We start from the raw sequence: 26,683 nt of genomic DNA, 5'->3' as shown, positions 1-26,683 counted from the left end.
AGTTCATTTCAGCAATTCTTGAAGATGCCTTTATGAAGGACCCCATAAAGGATGTCTGAGGCTGATGTCCTGACATATCTCTAATTAGCAGCAGTATACGGACACTCGTCTGTGTGGATTTAGGTTAGTGCTGGATTAGCCTAGCCACGGGCCTAAAAAAGTAGTTACCAACTGCTCCACATGTAGTGTATTTTTGTCGAAACTCCCTGATGCGACGTATAATTAGAAAATTTTCATGCCAGGCTCAGAAGTCCAATCTATTCAAACGATTTTCTGCCATTTTTTGCAAAGTATCAGGTTAAAAGTGCATGAATGGTTTTATTCGTGAAATTTATGTTTAAATATGCCATTTAAACTCAGTTATCTATTATTTATTATTACCTATTTGTATTTATTATTTATTATTTTAATAATAAAAAACAGTTCAGCACATTACATTTAGTTGATAGATCAGAACACACACAGTAAATGTGACAAAAATGTAAATGTAAAAAACAAAGAACACTTTAATCCCACATAATTATCTGATATGTCTGAAAATCTGGGTTGTTTTCAGTGTAATTTAATTTAATATCCCCTCGTGAAATGTGTATATTTAAATATTAAATAATTAGATTTTCGTTTATGCATATTTGAATGCATTACTGGTATTAATATGGACCCATAAGATGTTTGTGCCATCACTGATCAGGAGTTAAAAGAGATTACTAATGCTTTTAATGTCGATATGATTAGTAACCCCTCATCGTTTTTCTCATTGCAAACAGATACATGGCATGTGCAGTGTGATTGGCTGGGAGTCAGTGGAGGAGGTGGTAATTGTAGCTGGCAGTAAGCTGTGGCAGTAAGTCAGTGAGTAACAAACACACACTTACAGTCACTTCACCATCTGACCTTCACAGACACGGTAAGAGTTGCCTTTGTTTTATTCCTGTGTTCAAAATGAGGGTTTATTTTTATGTAATTACACTTGTTTATGACGTTTTAGAAAAAAGCTTTTTGGTATTCAACATGCACAAACTGAAATAAACAGCGGGCACGTGCATACACTGGATTTTAATGGACCCTTTACTAATTTCACTGCATTGTTTTATATGTTTAATCACATTACATATGTACTTTATTATTCTTTTTATGTTGAGTTATACTTTTTTTTATTCTGTGTTGTCTTGAAAATAGAGACACACTTAAAAATACCATCCACTCGCCAAAATATGACATCAGGTCTGGTGGTTTAAAGGCATCTGATTGAATAAACAGTACAGGCGACATGAGCAAACTGCTTGGAGACAAATGCATGTTTATTGTGTGTCCTGCAGAGTCCCTAAAAATGTACCGCACATAATTCCAAACAGACATTGTAGAAAAGACAGGCTTCAGGTCACTGGGCCTTTGTCATTTGGCTTATGCTGCGTAATCCTCTTCATTGGCCTAACCTGACTTCATTAAGACAATTTCTTACCACTTTACATGAACATGGAAATCCTTTGCTGGCATGTAAATCATGTAATGCTTTTGCTAAATTGCAGTATTCAGAAAGACATGAAGACATAAATGTTTATTTTTAACTGATCTGGGATATGAACAACATATAACATATTTAAAGATGACTTTATTGACTTGATACTAATATAGAACTGCATTCACAGGAAAAAAAAAATCAGGAAACAGAGTCATTTTTTTGATTTTTTTGATTTTTGATTTAGTTTTTTTTATTTTGTTTGACCGGTTCTCCTTCCCAAGGCCTAGTCCACAGACCTCAAAACAGAATCACTAATCGCCGGCTCAGTGGATTAGTTCCTGAGCTTCTCTGTTGGAGAGACACAGGTGTGCAATAGGCTCAGTGTCTGTCCATGTGAGCTTCTCAAGCTTATAGCACTCTCTCTCTCTCTCTCTCTCTCTCTCTCTCTCTGTCTCAAGACAAGCTACCTAATCCACCTTCCATACGGACGTTTATTGTTGTTGTTGTTTTGGAGGTGATTTAATAAAAGAAAATATGGTAACAGCTTATTTTGATGGTCCATTAGCAGACTGTCTGCTTAACATCTGCTGATACTGCTCTTTCAACAGGCATTTAACTGACTATAAGAAACTTTGCAAGTACATGTCAACTTACACTAACCCTAACCCCAACCTGACAGTCTACTTATAATCTAATGAGAATTAGTTGGCATGTAGATGCAATGTAACTTAAATTCAACAAACGGACCATCAAAATAAAGTGTGACCAAAATGATTTGTAAAATGACAACTTGTCTAGTTCTTCATGTCAGCGCCACACTACAGTATCAATCTAAATCTCTCTGAAATTTTCTCTATGGGTTTTGAGAGTTATGGATGTGTTGTTAGTCCACTGTGAGCAACTTTTAAAGTGTTTTTTTTTTTTTTTTACCATATATGTTTTGGGGATTAAGAAAAGGCATGCACATACAGTACTTGCCTGTGTTGACATATGTGGATAGTAATTGGGAGGTTGGGTAGTGACAGATGGATTTACACACAATATTTCGACGTCAAAAGAAATAGGAAACATTTTACAACTTTTTTATGTGAAAGTTGTCTTGCGTTTTTATTTTAAAATCTATTTATAAAATTAATTATAAATTAGTACTTTTCTCTTTGTGACAAAGATGCACATCACACTGTGTCCTCTTATTGCACTTTTTAGACTTTCTCCAAATATAGCAGATTTATTAAGCTGTACTGCAAACGCCCATGTATTTTTGACACTGTTAGCAAGACGGTGTATTCTTTGATTATGGAAACTTTCCCCGAGTTTTGACAACTGGTTGCGAGATTCAATGAGCTTCATTGCATTTTGAAAAAATCAGGTTTACAATAAACAGTAATACTAGGGTTTTTTCTGAAACATGGGACCCATTTACAGTTTTTTTCTGAGCGTGTCAGTATATCTACAGACTGTCAATCTAAATATTTGGGCCTTTCAACTGCAAATGTAACTAAGTATTTGTTTGTAATGTTTGTAATATTGGGTTATCAAGGTACTGTACATGTGTATTCTGTACAGGTTTTTAAATAATTTTTATTTATTTACATTTTTAATTATTATTATTATTATTTCTTCTTTTCTTTCTTGGATAATTTCATCTTGTTTAGAGGGTAAGGGTGGGTAAAATTACTTTGTTATATCTGTAAAAGTTTAATAGACAGATCAAAAAAGTAATACTTTTATTCAACAAATAAATGCTATTCTTTTAAACTGTTTTCAAAAAAAAAAAAAAAAGGATAATTCAACCAAACAATTAAATTATTCACCTTTTAGTCCCCCTCCTCAAATGGTTCCAAACTTTAGTTGGTTTAATTGATCTGTTGAACACAAAAGTAGATACTAAGAAGAATGTCGGAAACTAGTACCCACTGACTAGTGTAAAAAAAATACTTTTAAAAATGACTACTGGTGTCCAACATTGTTCAAAGTATCTACTTTTGTGCTCAACAGAAGAAAGAAACAAGGATTGGGTAAGTAAATGATGACATGAGAATTAAGAAACTTAATCTTGGGCTAAATCGTGATTTTAAAAATAAAAGTAGCTATTCTAAATTGTAACATTATTTCCCAATAGTACTATATAGATTTTGGTCTTAAAAGGCAGCTCATAAAACTTCAAATGCATTAAAATCATATTGAACCAAACCAGTAAAAAATAATGTATATTTAAAATTAAAACTTTTTTTTTTTTTTTTACATTTTGTAATTCACATTTTTAATAGGAAGCTATACAATATTATATTTGGAGATGATCTAACAAAATGACTTACAATAACCGTCCAATAACTAGTACATCTACATTTATATAATATATAAAAATATTTAATACAAATTTAAAAAAGAGGAAAAATCAAGAGAAGCAAAAAATATTGGAAAATTTAGTTGAAATTTTGTAGGTTGTAATTTAGTTTTGCAAAATTTTACTTAAATTTAATTGAATTATTGTTCTATTTCTGTCACTAAAACATTGTTTTAATAAATATATCTGTTTAATATAATGTACTAATATACATTACCTATTCACTGAGAAATGGATACAAATATTCATTTTCAAAATAAGGTGTACTCAATTATGCGGAGCACTGTAATGTGATATGAATTTTATAAGATATGATGAACAAAAAAGACTGTAGTCTGAAAAGTTTATACAAATGGCAACTGTTTTGCTTGCTCACAGCGACATGTCTGGACCCAGACCGGTAGTTTTGAGTGGCCCGTCAGGAGCTGGGAAAAGCACCCTGTTGAAGAGACTCATGAAAGAATATGAAGGGGTTTTTGGTTTCAGCGTCTCTCGTATGTATCAGCGTTATGGACAAACTAGACAGCTACATGACAAGTAACCAAATAGCAAAAATTCCGCATAAGTATTTATATTACCTTGATCTGTTTTCTTTTCCCCTGCAGACACCACCAGAAATCCTCGGCCGGGAGAGGAAGATGGAAAAGGCAGGCCAGGATTTTCCCACTTTACAAATATAATACTTGATATATAAGTTTACAAGTGGAAAGGAGTAAATAACCTAATTAAATGCCTACTAGTTTGCGAATTAGAAAGTGAATGAAAAGCAGAAATAAATACGAAATAGAAAGGATTTCTCACCTATAGTTCCCTTCCAGTTTAAAAGACCCTCTAGTCTGTAAATGTATTACACACAATTGTGCTGCATGCTTCTTACTCCCAAGTGAACTGTTTAGATATATTTCCAAACATTTATAGTCATTGCCTTTGTTGTTTTCTCTAGGGCTGAATTGTCTCCCAATGCTTCTGGGGGCTACATTACTTCCTGTAGCGGACGTCCTGTCCTCTGTGACATCTGAAGGTGTAGATTTGGTTTCCATCATTGATTATCGCAGATTATTGGCATATTTAATGTGATGAGCGAGTAATGGGGGTTACTTTCATCTTTCTCAAATCTTCAAACTTTGTAAGCAAATTACATTCTAGGCCAAAAATCACAAAGCTAAGATTGTGAACATCACATTTTCACTTTGACATCAATGCACTTTGGAGTAAAAAGCGTTTGAAAATAGCCCCCTGTGTTCCCTATAGTGGTTCTACTGTGGCAGCTCTTCCCTAGATCACAAGCCGTAGCCAGAGACAACTCACATCACAACATCTGACCATACTTTAGGACTTTAAGGTAGTAAGGATAAATATGACATCTTTTTTTTTGTTTTGCTTTGTTTTTGGAGTATCTTGAAAGCAGTCATTACTAGTTGAATGGGATATATGCACACAGGCTTTTAATTTCAGTCAGCCAGCCTCAGAGCTTCTGGTTTATTGTCCTCCAATACAAAATCGCCATGCTTAAGATCTGATTGAAAAAACAGCTATCTTCACTGCCTGGCTGAGATATGATATAAAGTGAGAATCAGACCAAAAAAGAAGCACTGCATTATATATATATATATATATATATATATATATATATATATATATATATATATATATATATATATATATATATATATATATATATATATATATTTTTTTTTTTATTGTGCCATGTCTCTAAAATGTGGAAATTAGTTTTACCCTACTATTTTCAATAGAATTTCTGAGTTAACCTGCTGCTAATGACAGCGCCTGCGTTTCAACATTCTTTCATCTCTTTTTACGCTTTAACAACCAAAGGGATGCTTAAGTCTATTTAACAGATTATATTTGAACTACATTACAACATTCATGCTGTAAAAGGAACCTTATGAAATTGAAAATAGTCACATAAACCTCTCACCGGAGGTTCGTCATTGGCTGAAAAACACTAGCTGTGCATATAGCCCATTGTTTCATAATGTTTTTCCTCAGACAGATGTTGTTATGCCGATGGCTGTCTCCATTGCAGAGCTGTCACGGATGATGTCAGTGTTTTGCTGTCCTGTAGCTGTGAATTGGTTGTTTTGTGTTGTCTGCAGAACCCTTACTGTCCCGCTTTAGTTCCCCCTGAAGTGCTGTTGTGGAGTTAAGCCTTCAGAATGGTATGAATCCAGTAACCTAAAACACTTTTTAGCCCAATTACAGATTTCTTATAGGCCTTGTGAGGAGGATTTCTAAGATTATACATTTCTATGAAGTTAAAATTCAAACCCACATGAAAAAAAAACTATAGTAATTTATTGTAAATACCATGTGTTTTTAGCCATGCTATGGTAAAGTGTATTATACTGTAGGCCTATATTTTATAGAATGTACAATTCTTTGGTAATGAATACTCAATCATTCTGTAGTATTAATTGTAGTGAACTAATTAACCAGAATAAATACTGTAGTATACTTTAGTTTTACTACAATTAACTGTGGTGTAGGCTATTGTGGTATAATATAGTTGTAGACTACTACAGTATTGAGTATGAAGTCACAAGTAATTTTCTATAGATCAAAAACACTATAATATTTCCTACTGTAGTTGCTGTAGTATTTTTTTCAAGTTTCAAAACTATCGTTGACGTTTAGTAAGATATGAAGAGTTCAGATGCAAAAACCTCCAAGTGCCATCTAAAATTTTCCTCTAAAATTTGTGTTTTTCTCAGCCTCCTATGTTATTTAAATTTAAAGGTAATGAAAATAACTTATTCTTTGCACCAAGAGTAAAATACTAAAACTACACACAACAGCCTGAGAAAAAGTAATAAAGTTTATATGAAAATTTCAGATGGCACTAGAGGTTTTTGCATCTAAACTCCTCATATACTGTTTGTACAATGCACAGTTTCTGATACCATCACAGTTATTTGGCGCCCTCTAGTGAGCTTATCAGATTATTTGTTGTTATCTACCAAATATGAAAATTTTGTATGTGTGTACTCATCTTTTGAAAATCCTTTCTTACAAATACTATTTGAATTTGTTTTAATGGTTAGATTATGTTACATAAATACACTTTCTTGCCATATGTTGACTTGCAACAGACCAACAGACAATGTTCTGAAAATGATTTTGTTTTTAACAACATATCTCTTTTCCGTCCTCAACCCAGATTACCACTTTGTCACCAAAGAGAAGATGCAAGAAGGAATTGACAAGGACGAGTTCATTGAGAATGCAGAGTTTTCAGGAAATATGTATGGAACCAGGTACGTTTTGGACATTGATATCTTATTATCCATTACTTGGTCTTCTTACCAATGCTCAAAAATACCCTAGATTCAGAAACATTGTCTTAAATGCTATCATATTTTCTGTTACATGCAGCAAATCATCCATTGAGGATGTCCAGGCACAAAACCTCATCTGCATCTTGGATGTTGACATACAAGGAGTGAAAAACATCAAGAAGACCGATCTGAACCCCATATACATCTCCATCCAACCACCTTCAATGGAGATCCTGGTCAGCTGATCAAAAATAATCTGATACACAGCATTTAATTTGTCTTCAAATATAGAAATTTGTTTGTTTTGTTTTACAGGAAAAGCGTCTGAGGGACAGACAAACGGAGACAGAGGATAGTCTACAGAAGCGACTGGAAGCAGCGAGGATTGACATGGAGCTCAGTAAGTCGCAACTCTTACAATAATTTATATTTGCTTGAGAGAAGACTTTTATTCCCCATGTTTTTTCAAAATGTTGTGTAGTAGCATTTTTTATTTTATTTTTTTGTTTAGTTTTTATTTCAAATTGTACATCTCAAAACAGGGAACAATCAACAGTGCAAGACACTTTCAAACAAATAAAATAAAATACTTAGAAAAATACCAGGAGCAAGGATCAAAACAAATGATACGTAAGTAAATCAAAGGAAAGAAAAACATTAAAGTAATAAATAAAATATTTAGTAATTTTATTTGTATTTATTTATTCATTAATATTTGAAGCTTTGAACCATTTTTTTTATCCCAAAAAGTAAATATTTAGAAGATAGCACATGTTTTTTTTTCCACTTAGATGAATGAATATGATATTTACCCAGTGCTAAAATAAAATTGACAATATTATTGTGTAAATCACATATGAAAAAGATGGCATCTTCTAAAACAATAAGTGGGTTTAAAACCATTTTAATGAGAGCCAAGTATACATTTCCTGACAAAAGTCTTTTCGTCGATTCCAGTTGTAAGAGCAACAAATAATAACTTGATTTCTATTTGATCAATTGGAAAAGTGGCAAAATATTTTTCTGATGAATCATCTGTTAAACTGCATTCCAATCATCACAAATACTGCAGAAGAGCTATTGGAACCCGCATGGACCCAAGACTCTCGTAGAAATCAGTCAAGTTTGGTGAAGGAAAAATCAAGGGTTGGGGTTACATTCAATATGGGGGCATGCGAAAGATCTGCAGAGTGGATGGCAACATCAACAGCCTTTCAAAACCTTTGCCTTTCATATAAGACACTTTTGATACCAAATAATCAACTAGAAGTTAAGTTATTATTTGTTGTTCTTAAAACTTGGATAGGCAACAAGACTTTTGTCAGGTAGTGCAGATATCAAACGAGAATTTATATTAGTATACTTACAAAAAAACAACAGCAATAAACAATTAAGTGTGTTTGGAAAATAAGAACAAAAGCTACACAAGTCTACCCCAAAGTAATTTCATCCCTTGTTGTTAAGTGCAACTTGATATTTAAGATAAAAGATCAAATCTTTTTCCTAAACTAAGGGTTCAATGTTGTTGTCGTCTGTTTTGCAGGTAAGGAACCTGGAGTATTTGATATTGTAATCGTTAATGATGACCTGGAAGAAGCCTATGAGAAACTCAAAAGTGTTCTTATTGAGGTAATAATGTTACAACTTTGTAAAAATACTTTGTTGACATGCTTATGTTGATTTGTTTTTGTTTTGTTTTGATTTACAGGAAATTGAGAAGGTTCAAGATGCCCAGAAATAGAAATAAATGGCACTTTTTATTTTTCTGCACGATTACAGAAGACATGAAGCCTTTTTTCCAGCCTTGGATGGTGCAATTATAGTGTTGGCTCTCATGTCAAACTTGAAAACGCTTTAACGGTTAACCAAGACAAGTGTTATATTCATAAGAATGTGATATAGATCTTTTCTCTGACTGTGGGACAAAATCTATGTGCATTTTAACTTATTTCACGCACAGTAAGGACTTGTCTCTTTAACCTCTTTCAGGAGCATATTTGCACCTTGAATATTGAAGTGGGGAAACTGTGTGGTATCCTGATTAAACTATAGTTTGTGTGTTAATTCTATAATACAAATATGATTCTTTTCAATATTTGTGATCCTTATAGACAGCATGTTTAAATCCCACATAGTCAAAGGGTTTAAATTTATTTAAGAGAATGATTAGTTTGCACATTCATGTTTGTAAATTCGTTGGACAAAGAAGTTTCTGGTCTAGCTGAAATAAAATGAAAATAAAACCACAATAAAGCATTTTTCTGTTATTATTTTTTTGTTCTTCTAATTTATTCTCAAGGAGAACTAATTAACTCTAGTATGCACTCACCGGCCACTTTATTAGGTACACCTTACTAGTACTGGGTTGGATCCCCTTTTGCCTTCAGAACTGCCTTAATCCTTCATGGCATAGATTGAGCAAGATACTGGAAATATTCCTAAGAGAATTTGGTCCATATTGACATGATAGCATCATGTAGTTGCTGCAGATATGTCAGCTGCACATCCATGATGCGAATCTCCCATTCCACCACATCACAAAGGTGCTCTATTGCAGTGGTTCTCAAACTGTAGTACATGTACCACTAGTGGTACGCAGGCTTGCTTCTAGTGGTACGCGGAGGAATGAAATATGTCATATAAATGCCATGCACACATTTCAAAATTTACCTAAAATTATGTATATAATATGCCATATTTGACATATAGCCTATATTTCTGAGATATTCTGCCACGTTTTTTTTTACTGTGCAGAGTTGTAGCTGCTTTACTGGGTCTACTACGTGACTGTATTTCAATACTGCTCATTTTGGTGGTACTTGGAGAGACTATTTATTTCTGAGGTGGTACTTGATGAAAAAAATTTGAGAACTGCTCTATTGGATTGAAATCTGATGACAGTGGAGGCCATTTGAGTACAGTGAACTCATTGTCATGAAACCAGTCTGAGATGATTTGTGCTGTATGACATGGCCTGTTATCCTGCTGAAAGTAGCCATCACAAGATGGGCATACTGTGGTCATAAAGAGATGGACATGGTCAGGGGCGGACTGGCCATAGGGAGCATCGGGACATTTCCCGGTGGCCTGATGGTTAATCTGGCCTGCCACCTGAACATGGTCAACAACAATACTCAGGTAGGCTGTGGCATTGACATGATGCTTAATTGGCACTAATTGGTTTAAGTGTGCCAAGAAAATGTCTCCCACACCATTACACCACCATCACCAGCCTGATCAGATACAAGGCAAAATAGATCCATGCTTTTATGTTTGTTGACGCCAAATTCCGACCCATAGACCTACAGTACGTGTTGTGCATTCAGCTCTTTGACATACCTCGGTTGAAACCTTGTGTGGTTATTTGAGTTACTGTTACCTTTCCATCAGCTGGAACTGGATATTTTCTCTTTTTCGGACCATTCTCTGTAAACTCTAGAGATGGTTGCATTAAAATTCAAGCAGATCATCAGTTTCTGAAATACTAGACCAGCTCGTCTGGCAGCAACAACCATGCCCTGTTCAAAGACCTTTCTTCCCCACTCTGATGCTCGGTTTGAACTGCAGCAGAGCGTCTTAAACATGTCTTCATGCCTACATGCATTGAGTTGCTGCCGTGTGATTAAAAAAATGCGTTAACGAGCAGATGAGCAGGTAAGTGGCCAGTGAGTGTATTAGAACTTTAAAAATGTTGAAGTTCTAATAATTTTTTTTGTTGAAACAAAAAGCGATGAGGAGTTTATTTAAGTGCATAAAAAGTAACGAAACTAAAGATGAAGATTTAGTAAAGGAGAATGCAAATAGTAACAGATTTTCACTAAAATGTGGGCTAGATTGGCCATGGTTAAAATTGTGCAAATCTTAGCATAATGGTATGATTAATAATGTGTTGTAGAAGTTGAAATACTTGTGTCTCACAAGCCCTGGTCTGGAAATGAAGCAAATAATATTATTTTCACGCCACTGTGATTGAATGTGCCAAAACAGACACCGTACATCTCAGTAACCATAGCAACGACAAACATTGGCGGAAGTGAAGGTGAGAAACGGGTCGTTCTTTTATAAACATGGCAAAACAGCGAAAACTAAAATGTTAAAGTAACACATATTTGTTACTTCATTTAAAGAAAGATTTATATAATATGTAGAAAACAACCACCATTAGACACATTAGACACAGCTTTTTTATTATTGCAAACAAAACTTTAAATCACAGCTTTCAGATATATTAAGATGCATAATGGCGGTTATAACATTTTATATAACGTTATTGTTGTTTTATTAATCTTAGTTTATGTGCTATAAATAAACCTATATAATGTTTTGAATCTATTCATAACTGTTTTTACATTAGAAATAACGTTGACATCTGTGTTTTAATGTTCAGCAGTCGTTACATGCTCGAGTCATGTTCAGCAGTAAGGAGCAGCTGTCCATCAGTCAGGTCATGTGTTTTCTCCATGAGTGGGACCAGGCCAATAAAACAGTGCGCAGTCGAATGCTGAGGGATTTTCTGGACAAGAACGAAGGAAAGACGTGCCCTGAACTGGAGCTGGAGTTTGCTCAAGTCGCCAGCCTGTTCCTGTCTCGACTCACTGCCTGGTTAAGACTAACGTATCCACACAAAATACTCATGTTTTACAAGGAGGTAAAGTTGATTTTATATTTGGAAATGAATATATTGTGTACCATGAAACTTTGAATATTCTTTTAGAAATTAAATGTAAATATGACTAACATTAACGTTTACACCATTTGACTGTGAACAGTGTTGCACTTTGATAGTCTTCTGATCGGCTTCTAATATGATTTCACTATTTAGAATTTGCAAAGAATACTTTTCCTGAAATTATATTACTAAAGAGAAAGTCTGAATAAATAGAAAACCAACTTCACCTAAATATGTTTTTAGGAAAAAATAAGAGGCAAAGCAAGGCAAACTTTATTTATAGAGCACAATTTTACACAACCATAGTTGATCCAACGTGCTTTACAATAAAATAAAATATTTAATAAACAAAATATTTATTATACTAAAATACAGATAAGAAATAGCATGTATCCATCACTTAAAGGCAAGGGAATAAAAATAAGTCTAAGTTAGATTGAAAGACATCTAATGATGGAGAAATCCTGGTGTTCAGAGGGAGACTGTTCCAGAGCCATGGGGCCACAACACAGAAAGCTTGATCACCTTTGATTTGCAGAAACTGATCATGGGACCTTAACAGCCTACAAGCTGGATATGGCCTAATAGGCTCACTGATATAGACCAAGGCAGAATTGTGCAATGCTTTATATTTGAAAAGAAGGATTTTAATATTGAGGAAATATAGGAATTATAGGAAGCCAGTGCAATGAGGTAAGGACAAGAGAGATAAGATCTCATTCTTAGTCCCTGTTATTAATCTGGCGGCTACATTCTGAACCAACTGTAACTGAGACAGTGTTGACTGAGGTAGACCAATGTACAAAGAGTTGCAGTAGTTTAATCGAGAGGAATTTAAAGCATGAGTTACAATTTCTAGATCGTTTTGTAAATAAACAGTTTAACTTTTGCCACTAATCTAAGTTAGAAAAAGCTTCTCTTTACAACTGCATTTACATCAGGCGTGTTCTAACTCAGTCCTGGAGGGCCAGTGTCCTGCAAAGTTTAGTTCCGACCACAGTCAGACACACCTGGGATAGCTAATCAAGCTCTTACTAGGCTTTCTAGAAAGAAACATCTATGCAGGTGTGTTGAGGCAAGTTGGGGCTAAAATCTGCAGGACACCGGCCCTCCAGGATCGAGTTTGGACACCCCTGATTTACATGCTTGTTAAACTGCAAAAGTGGATCAAAAATAACTCCGGGATTCTTGGTGTGATTGTGCAGACCACTCCAAGATTCTTATTTCCTCTGGATTTACGGTTTTATAGATATATTTGATTAAAACACCCCTACCCGTTAATCAGTGATGATATTTCTTTTTGAATATCAAACAAAAGTGTTGCCATTGAGTTATTTTTATGTTGTTGCATGAAAACAAAAATGTGTCATGATTATATTTATTTTCGAAGCAATACGAATTTTATCATTTAAACATTGTTTTTGTATTTCATAAAAGTGGAGTAATTAATATTTAGAGGGATCATTTTGATTTTGAATCACAACAAACTAAAACAAGTTTTTCTGACTATTTACTATTTTCTGAAAAAAAAACTAAATGATAATATTTCTATTTGAAATGTGAAAATAATAAAACTAAATCAACACTTTGATATAATAAAACAAATTTTAGCATTTTACTAAAACCCATACCCAGTAAATCCACATAATCTGTTCATTTTTTCAAGTGATCTCCTTTTTAATTACTTGTCTGTGCTTCAAAAATGAGTTACCCCTTACACATATAACTAAAACTTAAACATGTTTAAGATTTCAGTTGTTGTGTCTATCCTTACATTTCATTTTTCCAGATACATGTTTGGAACATGTCTAGACCTTCAGTTGAGAGCGGTGGGCGTATTCCTCTCTGACAGCAGCAAGTAAAACAGAAAACAAATCTTCTGATTATAATTTCAGTACTAGTGGTCAAATACGTTAAATTAAAAAAATGTATAAAAAGATTCAATAAATTGCACCACTTATTTGCCAGAATATAAGCTTTGGCTCTAGAACAGGTTGTCAGCAGGGTCTGAATTTTAGGTCTTAAAAAGTCTTACATTCACTGACATATTGTGTTGTGGGTCCTAAATAGTTTTAAACAGGTTTTAATTTAGCTTTGTCCAATTAAAGCTACTCAATTTGGGCTGATATCCATCCAATGACCAACAATATATATATATTGTATTGTATCTATATACTTACATTTTTTATATTCAAAATTTTTATTGCAGAGACACAATGCACAGCAGCTGTTATTATATAAAAAAAAAACAATTACACGATTTCTCATGATAATACCTGGCCATTAGAAAAAAATCTTAACCCTAAATACCCTTCTTAAGTCTAAAATTTCATTTCTGATGGTCCTAAAAAGTCTTAAATTTGACTTGATGAAACCCGCTGAAGCCCTGTAGAAGTAAAACTTCTGAACAAGAGCAAAATAATACAGAATGTAACACAACGTGACAGCAGAATGGAGTTTTTGGTTTTGTTTGTATGATCAGTCATCAGTACATGATGGAGTTTCTGGAGGTTGGTGGAGTGCTGACCCTGCTGGAGATTCTAGGACAGGACAAACTCAAAGAAGAGGACAAGACCGAAGCTCTTCGCCTGCTTCAGATCATCAGCAACACCGGCCAAAAATATAAAGAGCTTGTCTGTGAAAGCTACGGTATTCACACAGCCTAACAGCGCCGCAAACTGACAATCAAAACAATGAAACAGCTCCAACTTATTTTGCAGCGATACATTAAGAAATGAGAGTTTGCAACATTTCCATGAAATATTTTGTGAGGTTAAAACCCCAATCTGGATCCGTTTGGGGATCTTGGCAGAAAACTTTAAACATACACACACACACACACACACACACACACATACACATACACTGGATCATGAACTGATTTCAGTGCTCACATCTGTTGTTCTGTGATTGACAGGTGTGAAGGCCGTAGCTGAATGTTTGGCCAAGTCTGAGACGGAGGAGACTCAGGAGACCGCAGCCGCCTTTCTCGAGTCTTTGGCACACGGAAACCCCAAATACCAGAATCAGGTGTACAAAGGGCTGATCGCTCTGCTGACCTGCACTTCACCACGAGCACAACAGCTTGTTTTACAGATCCTGCGTATAGTTCAGGTACCACAGTGTACAATAACAGGATGAGAATCTGCAGAGGAGTTTTGAACTGTTTACAGAACTCTTTTATTTAGATCAAAGATGAGACTTCCACATCAAAAGAATGTATAGTTATGTCTTTTAAAGAAAACATATTGAATGTAAGAAAAGGAAAGTCATTCATCGTAATGAATACATTTAAAGGGCACCTATTTTACCTCTTTTACAAGATGTAAGATAAGACTTTGGTGTCTCCAGAATGTGTCTGTAAAGTTTCAGCTCAAAATACTCATCAAATAATTTATTATAGCGTCCAGAATCTGCCCATTTTACTAACCAAGTTCAGTGCAGCTGTTTTTGTAGCCTGCGGCTTTAAATCCACTGCTCTGATGTGTGTATGCTTGTCAGGCTAAACGTCATATACAGTAAACAGCACAGTGACAGACAGACTCGGATAAAGCTGAAGTAAGGTCATTAGTCAAAAATACCAAGTAAGTTTATTGGATGTACTTGTGGTGGAGTTTAATCAAACCTTTCTGAAACGATGAGTCACACAAATGTCCCTTGCAGTACACACATACCGACACACATACATACTTTATGCGCGTTTACTGACACCATGCGGCCGTGGTGATTATAGCGGTTAAGAATTACATAGCGATTTTACTCTCTTTTTTACAAACATGCTCTGTTTTAAAAATTTTTTAAACTTATAAAATTAATTATTGAGGTGCAGCTGATCACAGAGAGTTGTAACATCATCCATGTTTTAATCCCAGTTTCATTTCAAAAAATATTTTTTGGACATGTGTATACATGGTATTATGCAGACTCGGCTACTGTCAATCAATTCGGTGGGCGGGGAAAACCGCACTCCTACATCCCGTTGTGGTGGGCCTCAAAATTGGAGGGATTTGGATTCTATTTTAACGTCAGGAAATTAAAAGTAAAAAAAAAAAAAAAAAAAAAATATATATATATATATATATATATATATATATATATATATATATATATTTATTCACTGCGTCTGAAACCGCATGCTTCTATACTATACAGTACGCTAAAATCAGTATGCGAGCCGAGTAGTATGTCCGAATTCATAGAATTTCGGAAATCAACATGCGAGAAGTACCCGGATGACTTATACTTCCGGCGAGATTCTGAAGTGCGCATCCCATGCACTCTGCGCTATCCCATGATGCCCCGCGAAAGAATTCATGAATGGAACAAAAGAGCTTAGAATGACCAAAAGGCAACACTTTAGTGTAATTTGGGAAACAGCCACTAGAGGGCGCGACGGCCATTTTGGAATGAAAAGCAGCTGCTTGCCATCGCGACAGTAATGAGAACCAATGGACAGCCGATTGCTTTCACTCCAAAATGGCGGAATCCAGGGCTGTTGCTGGGCGCTGCTGTTGCAATGGAACGTTCTATTGAGTGTCGCCTCTTGGTCATTCCAAGCTCTTTGATGGAAGAGAAGAGATGCAACTTTAAATTAAAATGATTACTGATCCTGAAATGTACTCATTACAGTTAGTGATCATTCTTAGTTATATTAGTGACAAATGTTTAATTAAGTTGTTTATAGTTCACCCAAAAAAGAAAATTCTGTTGTCATTTACACACCCTTGTTCAAAGCATTTGAGTTTCAATGGGTGCCAGCAATCAGCATTTTTCAATGTATCTTCCTTTGTATTCAACAGAAGAAAGAAACTCAGAAATGGTTAAAACCACATAAGAGAGAGTAACGAGGAAGTAATTTTAAATTGTGGGTAAATTATCCCAACACAAGTATATTGTATGTCCATGTATGATTTAAAATTTGATTTAATTAGAATTTTACACTCTTTAAAAATGTAGGGTCCACCCAGTTGGCCCAATGCCGGTGTCCACTGGTGGATGAAGGTTCACCGCATGTTCGATCTTTCCAGTGCACAATGTTGATTTATATTAAACTTAACTCATATCTGACTCCAATTTTAGTATGAGGTGGTTTAGAATATTAATATATTTATCCTCGTTTTATCTGACTCCAATCATAAAACATTAAGAAGATTATATCAATATGTAATTTAGATAAATGTTTGAACCGTTTGTCTTCACTAGTAACTATTACATCCGTTCATTCGGGTGCTCATGTCGCTCAGAGAAATCGCCTCGGCCGAAGGCGTCCCTCACGGTCACACTCCGGTCAGTCTTGAATATTAAACAGAGGTAAATTGACTAATACTTTAGATGGCCGCTACCAGCGCGCTCGTTCTAAAATACTTTAGTTAGTCCCGCTTAGATGTACACCTTTGAGTTAAGACAATCATCATTTCTAATTAGAGGTTAGGGCATTAATATAAATGTACCCGACTACTGGACTCTATAGTAACTTTGGTTTTCACCAAGCCCATGGTTTCCCATATGAACTTAATTTAGAATAATATTACCTTCAAACAAAGGTCGGGTACCCAATCTAGGTTAGTCGTGCAACACCTTGTTGACCTAGACGGAAGTTATCGCCCTTTCCACCTAAGTACACATGAATCAATATCAAGAGTCAGCCGGATCGCTAAAACACAATTAGTGTGCCAATGCTCCATCTCAATTGGATTTTAGTCCGTCTACTGACCTGACGCAAGACGTGCGGAAACAAGGATACAGCGTAATCTACTTGAATTAATAATTACAGAGTAAGCAAAATATGGTCAAACATTACAATTTATTAGTCAGGTAAATGTATTATGCCAATTCAATCAGTCAATTCATAAATGATCAATACAAAACATCAAATTATCAAAGATAAATCCAAGATGAAAAAGATGCATTCCTGACTTTGAAATATACATAACATGGGGCAGACCCCATGTTATGGGCTGATCTGGTTAGGCAGAATCGCCCTGAGTCCTTCTTAGGCCTTACCTTAAATAATCCAAGAATTCCCTCAAGGAAGGGGGTGTGAATAACAAAGAAGGCATTCACACTTAAGGCTGGTTTATACTTCTGCGTCAAACACCGGCGTATGCTACGGCGCTGACGCATAGCCCTTCGCCGTGGCCATCGCCGTCACTGACGTGCACCTCTCAAAAAATGTAACTACACGTCGCAACGACGCGTAGCGTAAGCTCTGTGATTGGTCGGCTTGGTAGCGCTGACGAGTCTGGGCGGGACCGAGAGCCGCGTGAGCGATTGTTTACAAGTGTGGAGTCCCGTGAAGGAGCTCCGGATGGAAAGTTTTGTTTTGTGTTTACCTCATAGTTAAAGTTGTTGCACGTCCGCCGGTTCCTGCCTCAAATTGAGCGAGTTTGAGCCACTTGTACATCCCGGAAGTGTTCAGGAAAAGCAAAAAAGTAGCGAAGAAACTCGACACAGAGAAACATTTACACCTCACTGCCAACTAGCGTTTCGGAAGTGTTAATGCAGGCCGACAGAGACAGCGCGCAGAAGTATAAATGCACAGCCACGCGCGTTGCCTGCGCCGTGGGTTACGCCGGTCACCTGACGCAGAAGTATAAATCAGGCTTTAGTGTTACACCTCTCACAGTGGTTCAAAAGATGCCTGAAGTTATATATTTATTGTTCTGATTATGTCTATTTCTGAGAGAATGAGACCATTGTACCAATCGCACTGAGACATTTCAAATGATATCAAACATGATAGTTAAAGTCAGTTTGGTTAATTTAAAACATTCAAACATTGAAATGACCATATGCATGAATTGGGGGGGTGAAGCTGAGTCTCAGATGCAAATGCAGCAGGAACTGGTTTTTCCCGCATACCCCTTGCTGAGTTGTGAAGTTACCAGTCTCTGTTTTCAGCTCATGTTTTGAATTGTCAAAGATATCAGAATATTTGCAATATTTCAATTCTTACAGATAACCCCCATTTGATCCCGTGGGTCAGATATAAATGTGCCCATGGGGTCACTATGTATCCTTGTTGAGGTCGTTCAGGGGCAATTCAAGACAGTCTCTGCAGCATTATCAGTTGTAAGTCGTGTTCAGCAGGTAGCTAAACAGGTCCAGGCTCGTTTTCACCTCTTTTGATGAGCCTGACCCGAATGCACTGCTCATTCAGTCCATACAGGCCTTCATAGCTTCCACTGTGTCCTTCCCCTGACAAAAGTGTCCACGTCGTGTGGGCTTCTCATAGTCTGCTTCTTCTGATGAATCTGGTCACCTCCAGATATGCAGACATCGGCATGTGGGGGTCTACAGTGTGTATACACTGCCTTCTCCCGGACACCTAAATAGCAACTTGATGGCTCAGCGATTGAACAATTATGAACTTGTGTCATTCTGCATTGGAGAAAGTCATGAGGTTAAGCATAAAATATATGATCAAAACATAAAAGTCAGCAAGTGCGAGTCGTACAACTGGTCTCAGGTCTCTTTCAATCTGTTTAAAAGGTCCAATCAAAAACAGATAATTCTTTGTCACCACTGAGATAGGGTATAATGATAGGGAAAATATTAAATATTCTTGGTTTGAATTACTCAAGGTAAAGCTATCAAAAGGTCAGTGCAACTTATTAAAACAGTATAACAGGCAGTATGCATCATAAAACATATCATCATGACAATACATTCAAATAAATGACATTCATTTTCAAAATGAAAAAACGTGAATATATTTGTCATACATGATAGTAATTACATTATTTAACCATAATTATGAAGGTATATCTATAATAATGTGTGTGTTTGTGTGTGTATGTTGTGTGGTGTGTGTGTGTGTGTGTGTGTGTGTGTGTGTGTGTGTGTGTGTGTTTATGTGTGTGTGTGTGTGTTTGTGTGTGTGTGTGTGTGTGTGTGTGTTTATGTGTGTGTGGGGGGGCTTGAACACAATTGATGGTATTTGTCAAATTTAAATGTCCTAGTGATTATTAGAAGTGTCCTCACTTCGGTTTAATTTTAATCACTTTAGCACTTATACCTGTTATTGGTGATAGATTGGAAAACCAGGGGCCCTCTGATTTGTCAACCATCCCCACAACAGTCAGTGTATCTATGGCAAGTTCGCCTCTATTGAAGTTTTATACCATCAATTTGTTGTCAAAGCCATGCAAATGTGTAATTTCTTTTCAGCTGACAGAGGGTGTCAGAGGGTGTTTGTTGTCTCGTCTGTCATCAGATTAATTATTCTGTTCTATGTGTGTGAGGCTAATGTGTTTTGTTTGTATAAACATGGACAAAAGATCTTAACTAAAGAGATTTGACTCCTGGGTCTTTGAAGACTGAGGTGTTATCTATGTGCCTGGGTTTACCTGTGGCTATGTGTCCGTGTAATGCTCCGAACAATGGTAATCAACTTTTATAATTGTGTTGCAAAATTTTAGTCCTGTCTTAGCAGGGAGCCAGCATAAGAATGTGAACATGAGGTGTGTTCCGGCTCAAATTGATTCCATATAATATCTTTTACGGAGCATGTTAAGGTGCAATGTTCAAAGCTGGATCCTGTAAAAAATGCATTTTCATGGTTAATTTAATTATCACACTCTATACTCCTGTTTGTAGTTCAAACTGCAGCTATACAGGGGATAGCAGAGTTTTCTACTTTTGGAGCTCAAAGAAACAAATATCATGAATTTCAACATAGTTAATTCCATTTTCATACAGGACATGTGGTTTAACATGTGTATAGTATAAAAACAAATTTAAAAATGCCACCAGGATTCGTGACAATAGAGTCTGTTGCTATTGGTCTTTGCAGGAACAATGCAGTAAAGTTCTTTATCGCCTCTAGGTAACCAGGGTTTTAGTCCCATTGCTATTAAGCAATTTGGGAAGATTTTAACTATGAGATCTTTCATGTCTCTGTTTAATTTAACATATAATAATTTACATCTTAGTTGAAGAAAGATGTTTTGTGAAATCACATAGCCTCCTAGAATGCTGAATCCATTGATAAGATCAGCTGTGGATAATTGTTATTCTGATGACTGATCAAAGACTTTTTCAGAGGACTCACTGCAGGAGGTGAGGGATTTGCCTCACAGGGGTTCTTGCTTTGAGATGCAAGATGGGAGACCATTGGCCTCTCAGGTTATGGCCTAACCTTTTGTCGCCCTCATTTGTATTTGTTTGATGTGGACCGGATCTTGAGTGTTCTTTGTTATTCGTCCGCCTAAGGTGAGAACAAAAGCAGAGAAGAACCATAGTTATTTTAGAATTTTCATCAGTTTCAAATTCAATCATGTGGAATTAATGTTAATGCATCATTTTGCAATATTAATTCTGGAAGCCACATGATGTTGCTGGTCAGATCTGTGAGTGTGTAACACCTGTTTACACAGTCTGCTGTATTCTGAGCATTATCTCCCAGTTCCGCTGGGGACATTTTTCTGAATCAATCAATGATTTTTCATTAATTTCAGTTCACAATCTAATGGGCCGATACCCATAGTTCATTTTTTTGCTCTCATTAACAGTCAGATCTGTTGGCAGAAATCATTTCACCCTTTTGGTGTTCTCTGCTTAACGGTTGTCATTTTATGGTGTGACTCACAGATTCTTAGATCTTTTGACCCATAAAAACTTTGGTAACTCTGAATGTTATCATATCCATCACCCTTTCATTATTTTTCTGGTGAGTTTAACTCTCTGATCAAATTTTAATTGTAGGTGGTGTTTTTTCAGCGAGGATTATATTGGTTTACAATCAGTTATTCTATAGTAGTTCTGTCAGTGTTTTCATTAAGCATAAAGAAAGCAAACCTCCTCAAAGTGAATGTTTCATCTCTAGTCTTTAGTGCCATGATTGGCGATTATAATATAATGTACATTATTGTTTATTCCTAATGTAATTATATTATATTAAAATAGTATGTATTAAATATAATTATATCTGGTCTCTGGAGAGTGTTTTAGAACACAGTGCATTGTTTTATGCAATTACTGCAAACACATTCTGAGCATCTTATTATCACTGAGGTGAGACTTCTTTGCTCTCTGTCAGGCCATTTGAATATGAAAAGGTTTGAGCAATCAGGAGGTCTAAGGGCTTATTTAAAGCTAAAATCTTTTATATTTAGTCTGTTTCGAGATTAAATTAAAGTATAGTGGATATTTTAATTGATCAGCATCATATTTGAATTTATCCCCATTAAATTTAAATGGCAAATTTCTGATTTGTAAAAGCAGAGTTTTCATTAGAGCTTATTTGTCTTTTTTGCAATCAAATCATTCTGTTCTGCTCACCTTTATTTTTCACATGCAAATGCCTTTAAACAGACTGTTGTTATTAATCCAATTTAAAAGTTTACAATTGTTTTTAAATCTTAAACCATTTTTTCCTGTTTTCCTTTTTTCCATTTTTCTCTTTTTTATAAAACAGTAGATTTAAAACAATGGATATTTTTGATTCAAACTTTTAGGATCTAATTTGTGACTCTCCACTGAGTTCCAGAATATAATTTGGATGATGTTATTCCAATTTAAGCTTCAACTCTTGCTGCCTAGCAGACAAAGAGATATTTCAGAGCAAGGGATGGCGTTTTTCTATACTGCTGTTATCATGTCCCTGATAATCAAAGTGGTTTTGTCTAATTCTCAACCCCACCGGATAACGCATTCCGGTCTAACATTTTTGAGCATTTCCGACTCATTCTATCAATGTGTTTATATAGGGTGCGTCCAGCTTTCCCTCAACATTTCTAATAGGCAAAGAAGAATTGACTTACCACAGCAGCTGAAGATAGAATAGAAGATCCAAACCTCTTGGTTGATATAAATCCATTTTGTGCTGGAAAGACGTAACTCGCCTGAGTTGGGAGATCACGGAGATGGGTCACCATTTTGTAGGGTCCACCCAGTTGGCCCAATGCCGGTGTCCACTGGTGGATGAAGGTTCACCGCATGTTCGATCTTTCCAGTGCACAATGTTGATTTATATTAAACTTAACTCATATCTGACTCCAATTTTAGTATGAGGTGGTTTAGAATATTAATATATTTATCCTCGTTTTATCTGACTCCAATCATAAAACATTAAGAAGATTATATCAATATGTAATTTAGATAAATGTTTGAACCGTTTGTCTTCACTAGTAACTATTACATCCGTTCATTCGGGTGCTCATGTCGCTCAGAGAAATCGCCTCGGCCGAAGGCGTCCCTCACGGTCACACTCCGGTCAGTCTTGAATATTAAACAGAGGTAAATTGACTAATACTTTAGATGGCCGCTACCAGCGCGCTCGTTCTAAAATACTTTAGTTAGTCCCGCTTAGATGTACACCTTTGAGTTAAGACAATCATCATTTCTAATTAGAGGTTAGGGCATTAATATAAATGTACCCGACTACTGGACTCTATAGTAACTTTGGTTTTCACCAAGCCCATGGTTTCCCATATGAACTTAATTTAGAATAATATTACCTTCAAACAAAGGTCGGGTACCCAATCTAGGTTAGTCGTGCAACACCTTGTTGACCTAGACGGAAGTTATCGCCCTTTCCACCTAAGTACACATGAATCAATATCAAGAGTCAGCCGGATCGCTAAAACACAATTAGTGTGCCAATGCTCCATCTCAATTGGATTTTAGTCCGTCTACTGACCTGACGCAAGACGTGCGGAAACAAGGATACAGCGTAATCTACTTGAATTAATAATTACAGAGTAAGCAAAATATGGTCAAACATTACAATTTATTAGTCAGGTAAATGTATTATGCCAATTCAATCAGTCAATTCATAAATGATCAATACAAAACATCAAATTATCAAAGATAAATCCAAGATGAAAAAGATGCATTCCTGACTTTGAAATATACATAACATGGGGCAGACCCCATGTTATGGGCTGATCTGGTTAGGCAGAATCGCCCTGAGTCCTTCTTAGGCCTTACCTTAAATAATCCAAGAATTCCCTCAAGGAAGGGGGTGTGAATAACAAAGAAGGCATTCACACTTAGTGTTACACCTCTCACAGTGGTTCAAAAGATGCCTGAAGTTATATATTTATTGTTCTGATTATGTCTATTTCTGAGAGAATGAGACCATTGTACCAATCGCACTGAGACATTTCAAATGATATCAAACATGATAGTTAAAGTCAGTTTGGTTAATTTAAAACATTCAAACATTGAAATGACCATATGCATGAATTGGGGGGGTGAAGCTGAGTTTCAGATGCAAATGCAGCAGGAACTGGTTTTTCCCGCATACCCCTTGCTGAGTTGTGAAGTTACCAGTCTCTGTTTTCAGCTCATGTTTTGAATTGTCAAAGATATCAGAATATTTGCAATATTTCAATTCTTACAAAAAAAATCATCAAATCATTATCGTTTTGCTATATAGGCCTAGCTCTTTTCATCTTTGATTCATGTAGATATGGTGTGTATATAGTGTGCAATCACATGTTACAATCACAAATGTGTGGTTTCGGTACATTTGCATGTGACTTCATGTGTTTTTTTTCTGCATAGAGAATGTGACTTCATATACTGTATACTACTATACATATAAAATCTTTCTGTCTAGCCCATTGTCAAATCAGCCCATCACAGCATTGTGGAACCCCTACTAAATCTGCTGAGATCTCCACATTTAGAAGTGCAACATGAAGGCAATTTGCTCATTTCAGATTTTTCATTGTCTGTTGTTTACTCTCCTGTGATGCTCACTACCCAATTTCTTTCCAGCCATAGAGCTGATAACAGAGCTCATGCATTCAGAGGTTGGACAGGCTTTGCTCAGGGGTCTGGTGGCTTTTCTCAAACCAACTAAAGAGAGAATCCCCAAACACAAGATCCTGGAAGGTAAGCTCTGTTGCTCATTTTCTCTTCATTTGTTTGCTGTTTGCAACCAAAACAGCAGTTCTCCTACAACAGTACTGCTATGCACTATGATCATATTGCAGCATGGAGACCTCCTCAAATCCAACTACCTTTTATTCTTTGTAGTTTCATTCAGAGCAACAAACAAAAGAGACGAAAAACAAACATGGATTGTGGCTTGAATTAGCATTTTCTTCAATTAATTTATTTATCTTACACGAGAATCATAAACAGTCCTGTGCTGTATTTGAACTTCAGCTAAGCAGTCTCTTTGTCTTATTAGATCAAGAAATGGCCAAAACAACCGATTCACTCCCTGTGCTCCTCCAGCAAGCAGCTTCTGCTAAAACCATCAGGTAAAATCCACACTTCAAATACTCATGTCATGCATCCAAGACATATGGCACGCAAAATCTTATAAGACGTGCTGATCCGTGTGTTTATTATGCCCTGTTTACTGACGTGATGTTACAGGATTTTGGCACAGAGGAGTGAGGACGTATCCAAAGAGCTGCTTTCTCTCAGAGTGATCCATCACTTACTGTATGCAATGGGAAACCAGCAACATGCAGATTCACAGAGACAAGCTAGTCTGGCTTTAGAGGTACTGTTTAAACATCTACAGTTAATGTCATCTGCGTGCTACAAAATCGTAAAACCAAAACAAGAACAATAAATACACATTTTTAAAAGCTATAACAGCAAAATTATCATTGCAATTTATATTTTGATGATGATGGTGAAAGATGGCATCATGAAAGATGACACTGACAATAAGAATTTCAAAAACTGCAGCTTACTCTGCTAATTTTACAAGCCCCCGGCAAGTTTAACAGTTGTGTTTTACCATTTTTTTAGTCCATTCAGCCAATCTTTGGGTCTGGCAGGAGCAATTTAATTTAGCTTAGCAGAAACCATTGAATCGGATTAGACCAATAGCATCTCACACAAAAACAGTTCTCTGTTTAAAGCTTTTGTATTTATATTGTGTACTTAAAGTTATTTACTAGACCAATATGGCTAGAAAATATACTCTCATACTAGTGTAATAATGTTTAAAAATAGCAAGTGGATGTTTCCTTTAATATGAACAGAGTATTTATATGAATGTGTAATTGTCTGGATAGCATTTTGTGCGCATGTATCCAGTGGTGGAAGAGCATGTACGCAGAGCTATGGGCGCTGCACTGTTTGAGTCTTTCATGGTGAGGTCATTTCCTTTCACATATTTTCACAAAAGATTTACATTCAGTCTAAGGTGAACTTCTGTCTGTTGTTTATAGCACAATGTTGATGTCCTGCATTTGAGCATGGATGACATTCAAGCTGACATTTTACGCTCAAATAAAGTGAACATATCATGTGGTGAGTTGATAAATCTGGAGAGTTAGGTTGTGTTTTTGTCTATATTTCAAGACATTTTAACCTGTTCTTAATTTAATTTCTTGTATGTTATAATGTCCTTTCTTTTACTTTTTATTTTATAGTACTTGAAGGAGAGATTTCAGATGACTGAACATTGCTTGAAACAAGATCAACAATAAGATCAAATTTAGTTCATTGTGTTTTATACAGAAATTAATAAAGGTTATCACACAGATAGTGAAAGGTTTTCTTTATTTCTTTGGCTCAATCATGGGTCCACAAAATGATTGCATAAAAAAAGTAAAACCTGTATTACGTAAACATGTTAAATTATTAATTTTAAAATGTGCTTATTATTAATGGCTAATTCTTCAACTATGGGCACTTTTATGTCCTTTGATCATACATCCATAAATATATATATAATTTTGTTCAAATTCCTCTTTCTTTGTCAAACTAACCATAAAACCTACTTAAAAAAAACTAATACCTTTCTATTATATTTTTTTCATATTATTCAACCTGCTTTTATGGGTCAAAATCACTGTTTTCGCCTTGTTGCACACACAGAGTTTTAAACTTTACCAATGAAAATAACATTTTAAAATATTATTTATCTGGTATCTATTTATATATCTTAATTAAGCACTAGTGAAATAATTTAAATATTTTATAGTTATTAA

The 26,683-nt window shown here is 35.6% G+C and overlaps 2 protein-coding genes and 1 long non-coding RNA gene across 17 annotated transcripts in view; all 3 read left to right on the top strand.

Moving 5' to 3' along the window:
- The window catches only part of guk1b (guanylate kinase 1b), a 109,652-nt gene extending 100,277 nt beyond the window's left edge, over positions 1-9,375 (top strand). Inside the window, 9 exon segments of one of the 3 annotated variants that reach the window (NM_200724.1) lie at positions 871-907; positions 4,188-4,303; positions 4,415-4,456; positions 4,753-4,830; positions 6,988-7,084; positions 7,203-7,341; positions 7,421-7,505; positions 8,649-8,734; positions 8,814-9,349. In NM_200724.1, the coding sequence (NP_957018.1) occupies positions 4,192-4,303; positions 4,415-4,456; positions 4,753-4,830; positions 6,988-7,084; positions 7,203-7,341; positions 7,421-7,505; positions 8,649-8,734; positions 8,814-8,846 (672 nt within the window). In that variant the 5' untranslated portion in view covers positions 871-907; positions 4,188-4,191 and the 3' untranslated portion in view covers positions 8,847-9,349. 3 annotated transcript variants of the gene reach the window in all.
- Positions 9,376-11,113: 1,738 nt separating this feature from the next.
- armh1 (armadillo like helical domain containing 1) lies at positions 11,114-26,243 on the top strand. Of its 13 annotated transcripts, none has more exons than XM_073908928.1 (12): positions 11,114-11,144; positions 11,525-11,719; positions 13,564-13,632; positions 14,257-14,423; positions 14,692-14,888; positions 24,340-24,424; positions 24,501-24,617; positions 24,919-24,991; positions 25,110-25,239; positions 25,763-25,840; positions 25,919-26,000; positions 26,123-26,243. In XM_073908928.1, exons 2-12 carry the CDS (start codon positions 11,553-11,555, stop codon positions 26,149-26,151), a joined length of 1,194 nt encoding a protein of 397 aa, XP_073765029.1. In that variant the 5' UTR covers positions 11,114-11,144; positions 11,525-11,552; the 3' UTR covers positions 26,152-26,243. The 13 variants fall into 13 exon arrangements, with proteins under 13 accessions (XP_073765029.1, XP_073765030.1, XP_073765026.1 ...); XM_073908929.1 differs by having other exon boundaries at positions 11,522-11,719; XM_073908925.1 differs by having other exon boundaries at positions 11,496-11,719.
- Positions 17,560-19,612, top strand: LOC141375612 (uncharacterized). Its single transcript, XR_012384219.1, has 2 exons — positions 17,560-17,844; positions 18,383-19,612. It is a non-coding gene; the product is annotated as an uncharacterized lncRNA (long non-coding RNA).
- Positions 26,244-26,683: the final 440 nt, after the last annotated feature.

This window comes from Danio rerio, chromosome 8 (genome assembly GCF_049306965.1).
Source record: "Danio rerio strain Tuebingen ecotype United States chromosome 8, GRCz12tu, whole genome shotgun sequence".
Lineage (NCBI taxonomy): Eukaryota > Metazoa > Chordata > Actinopteri > Cypriniformes > Danionidae > Danio > Danio rerio.
This window is presented reverse-complemented; position numbering and strand designations above follow the sequence as displayed.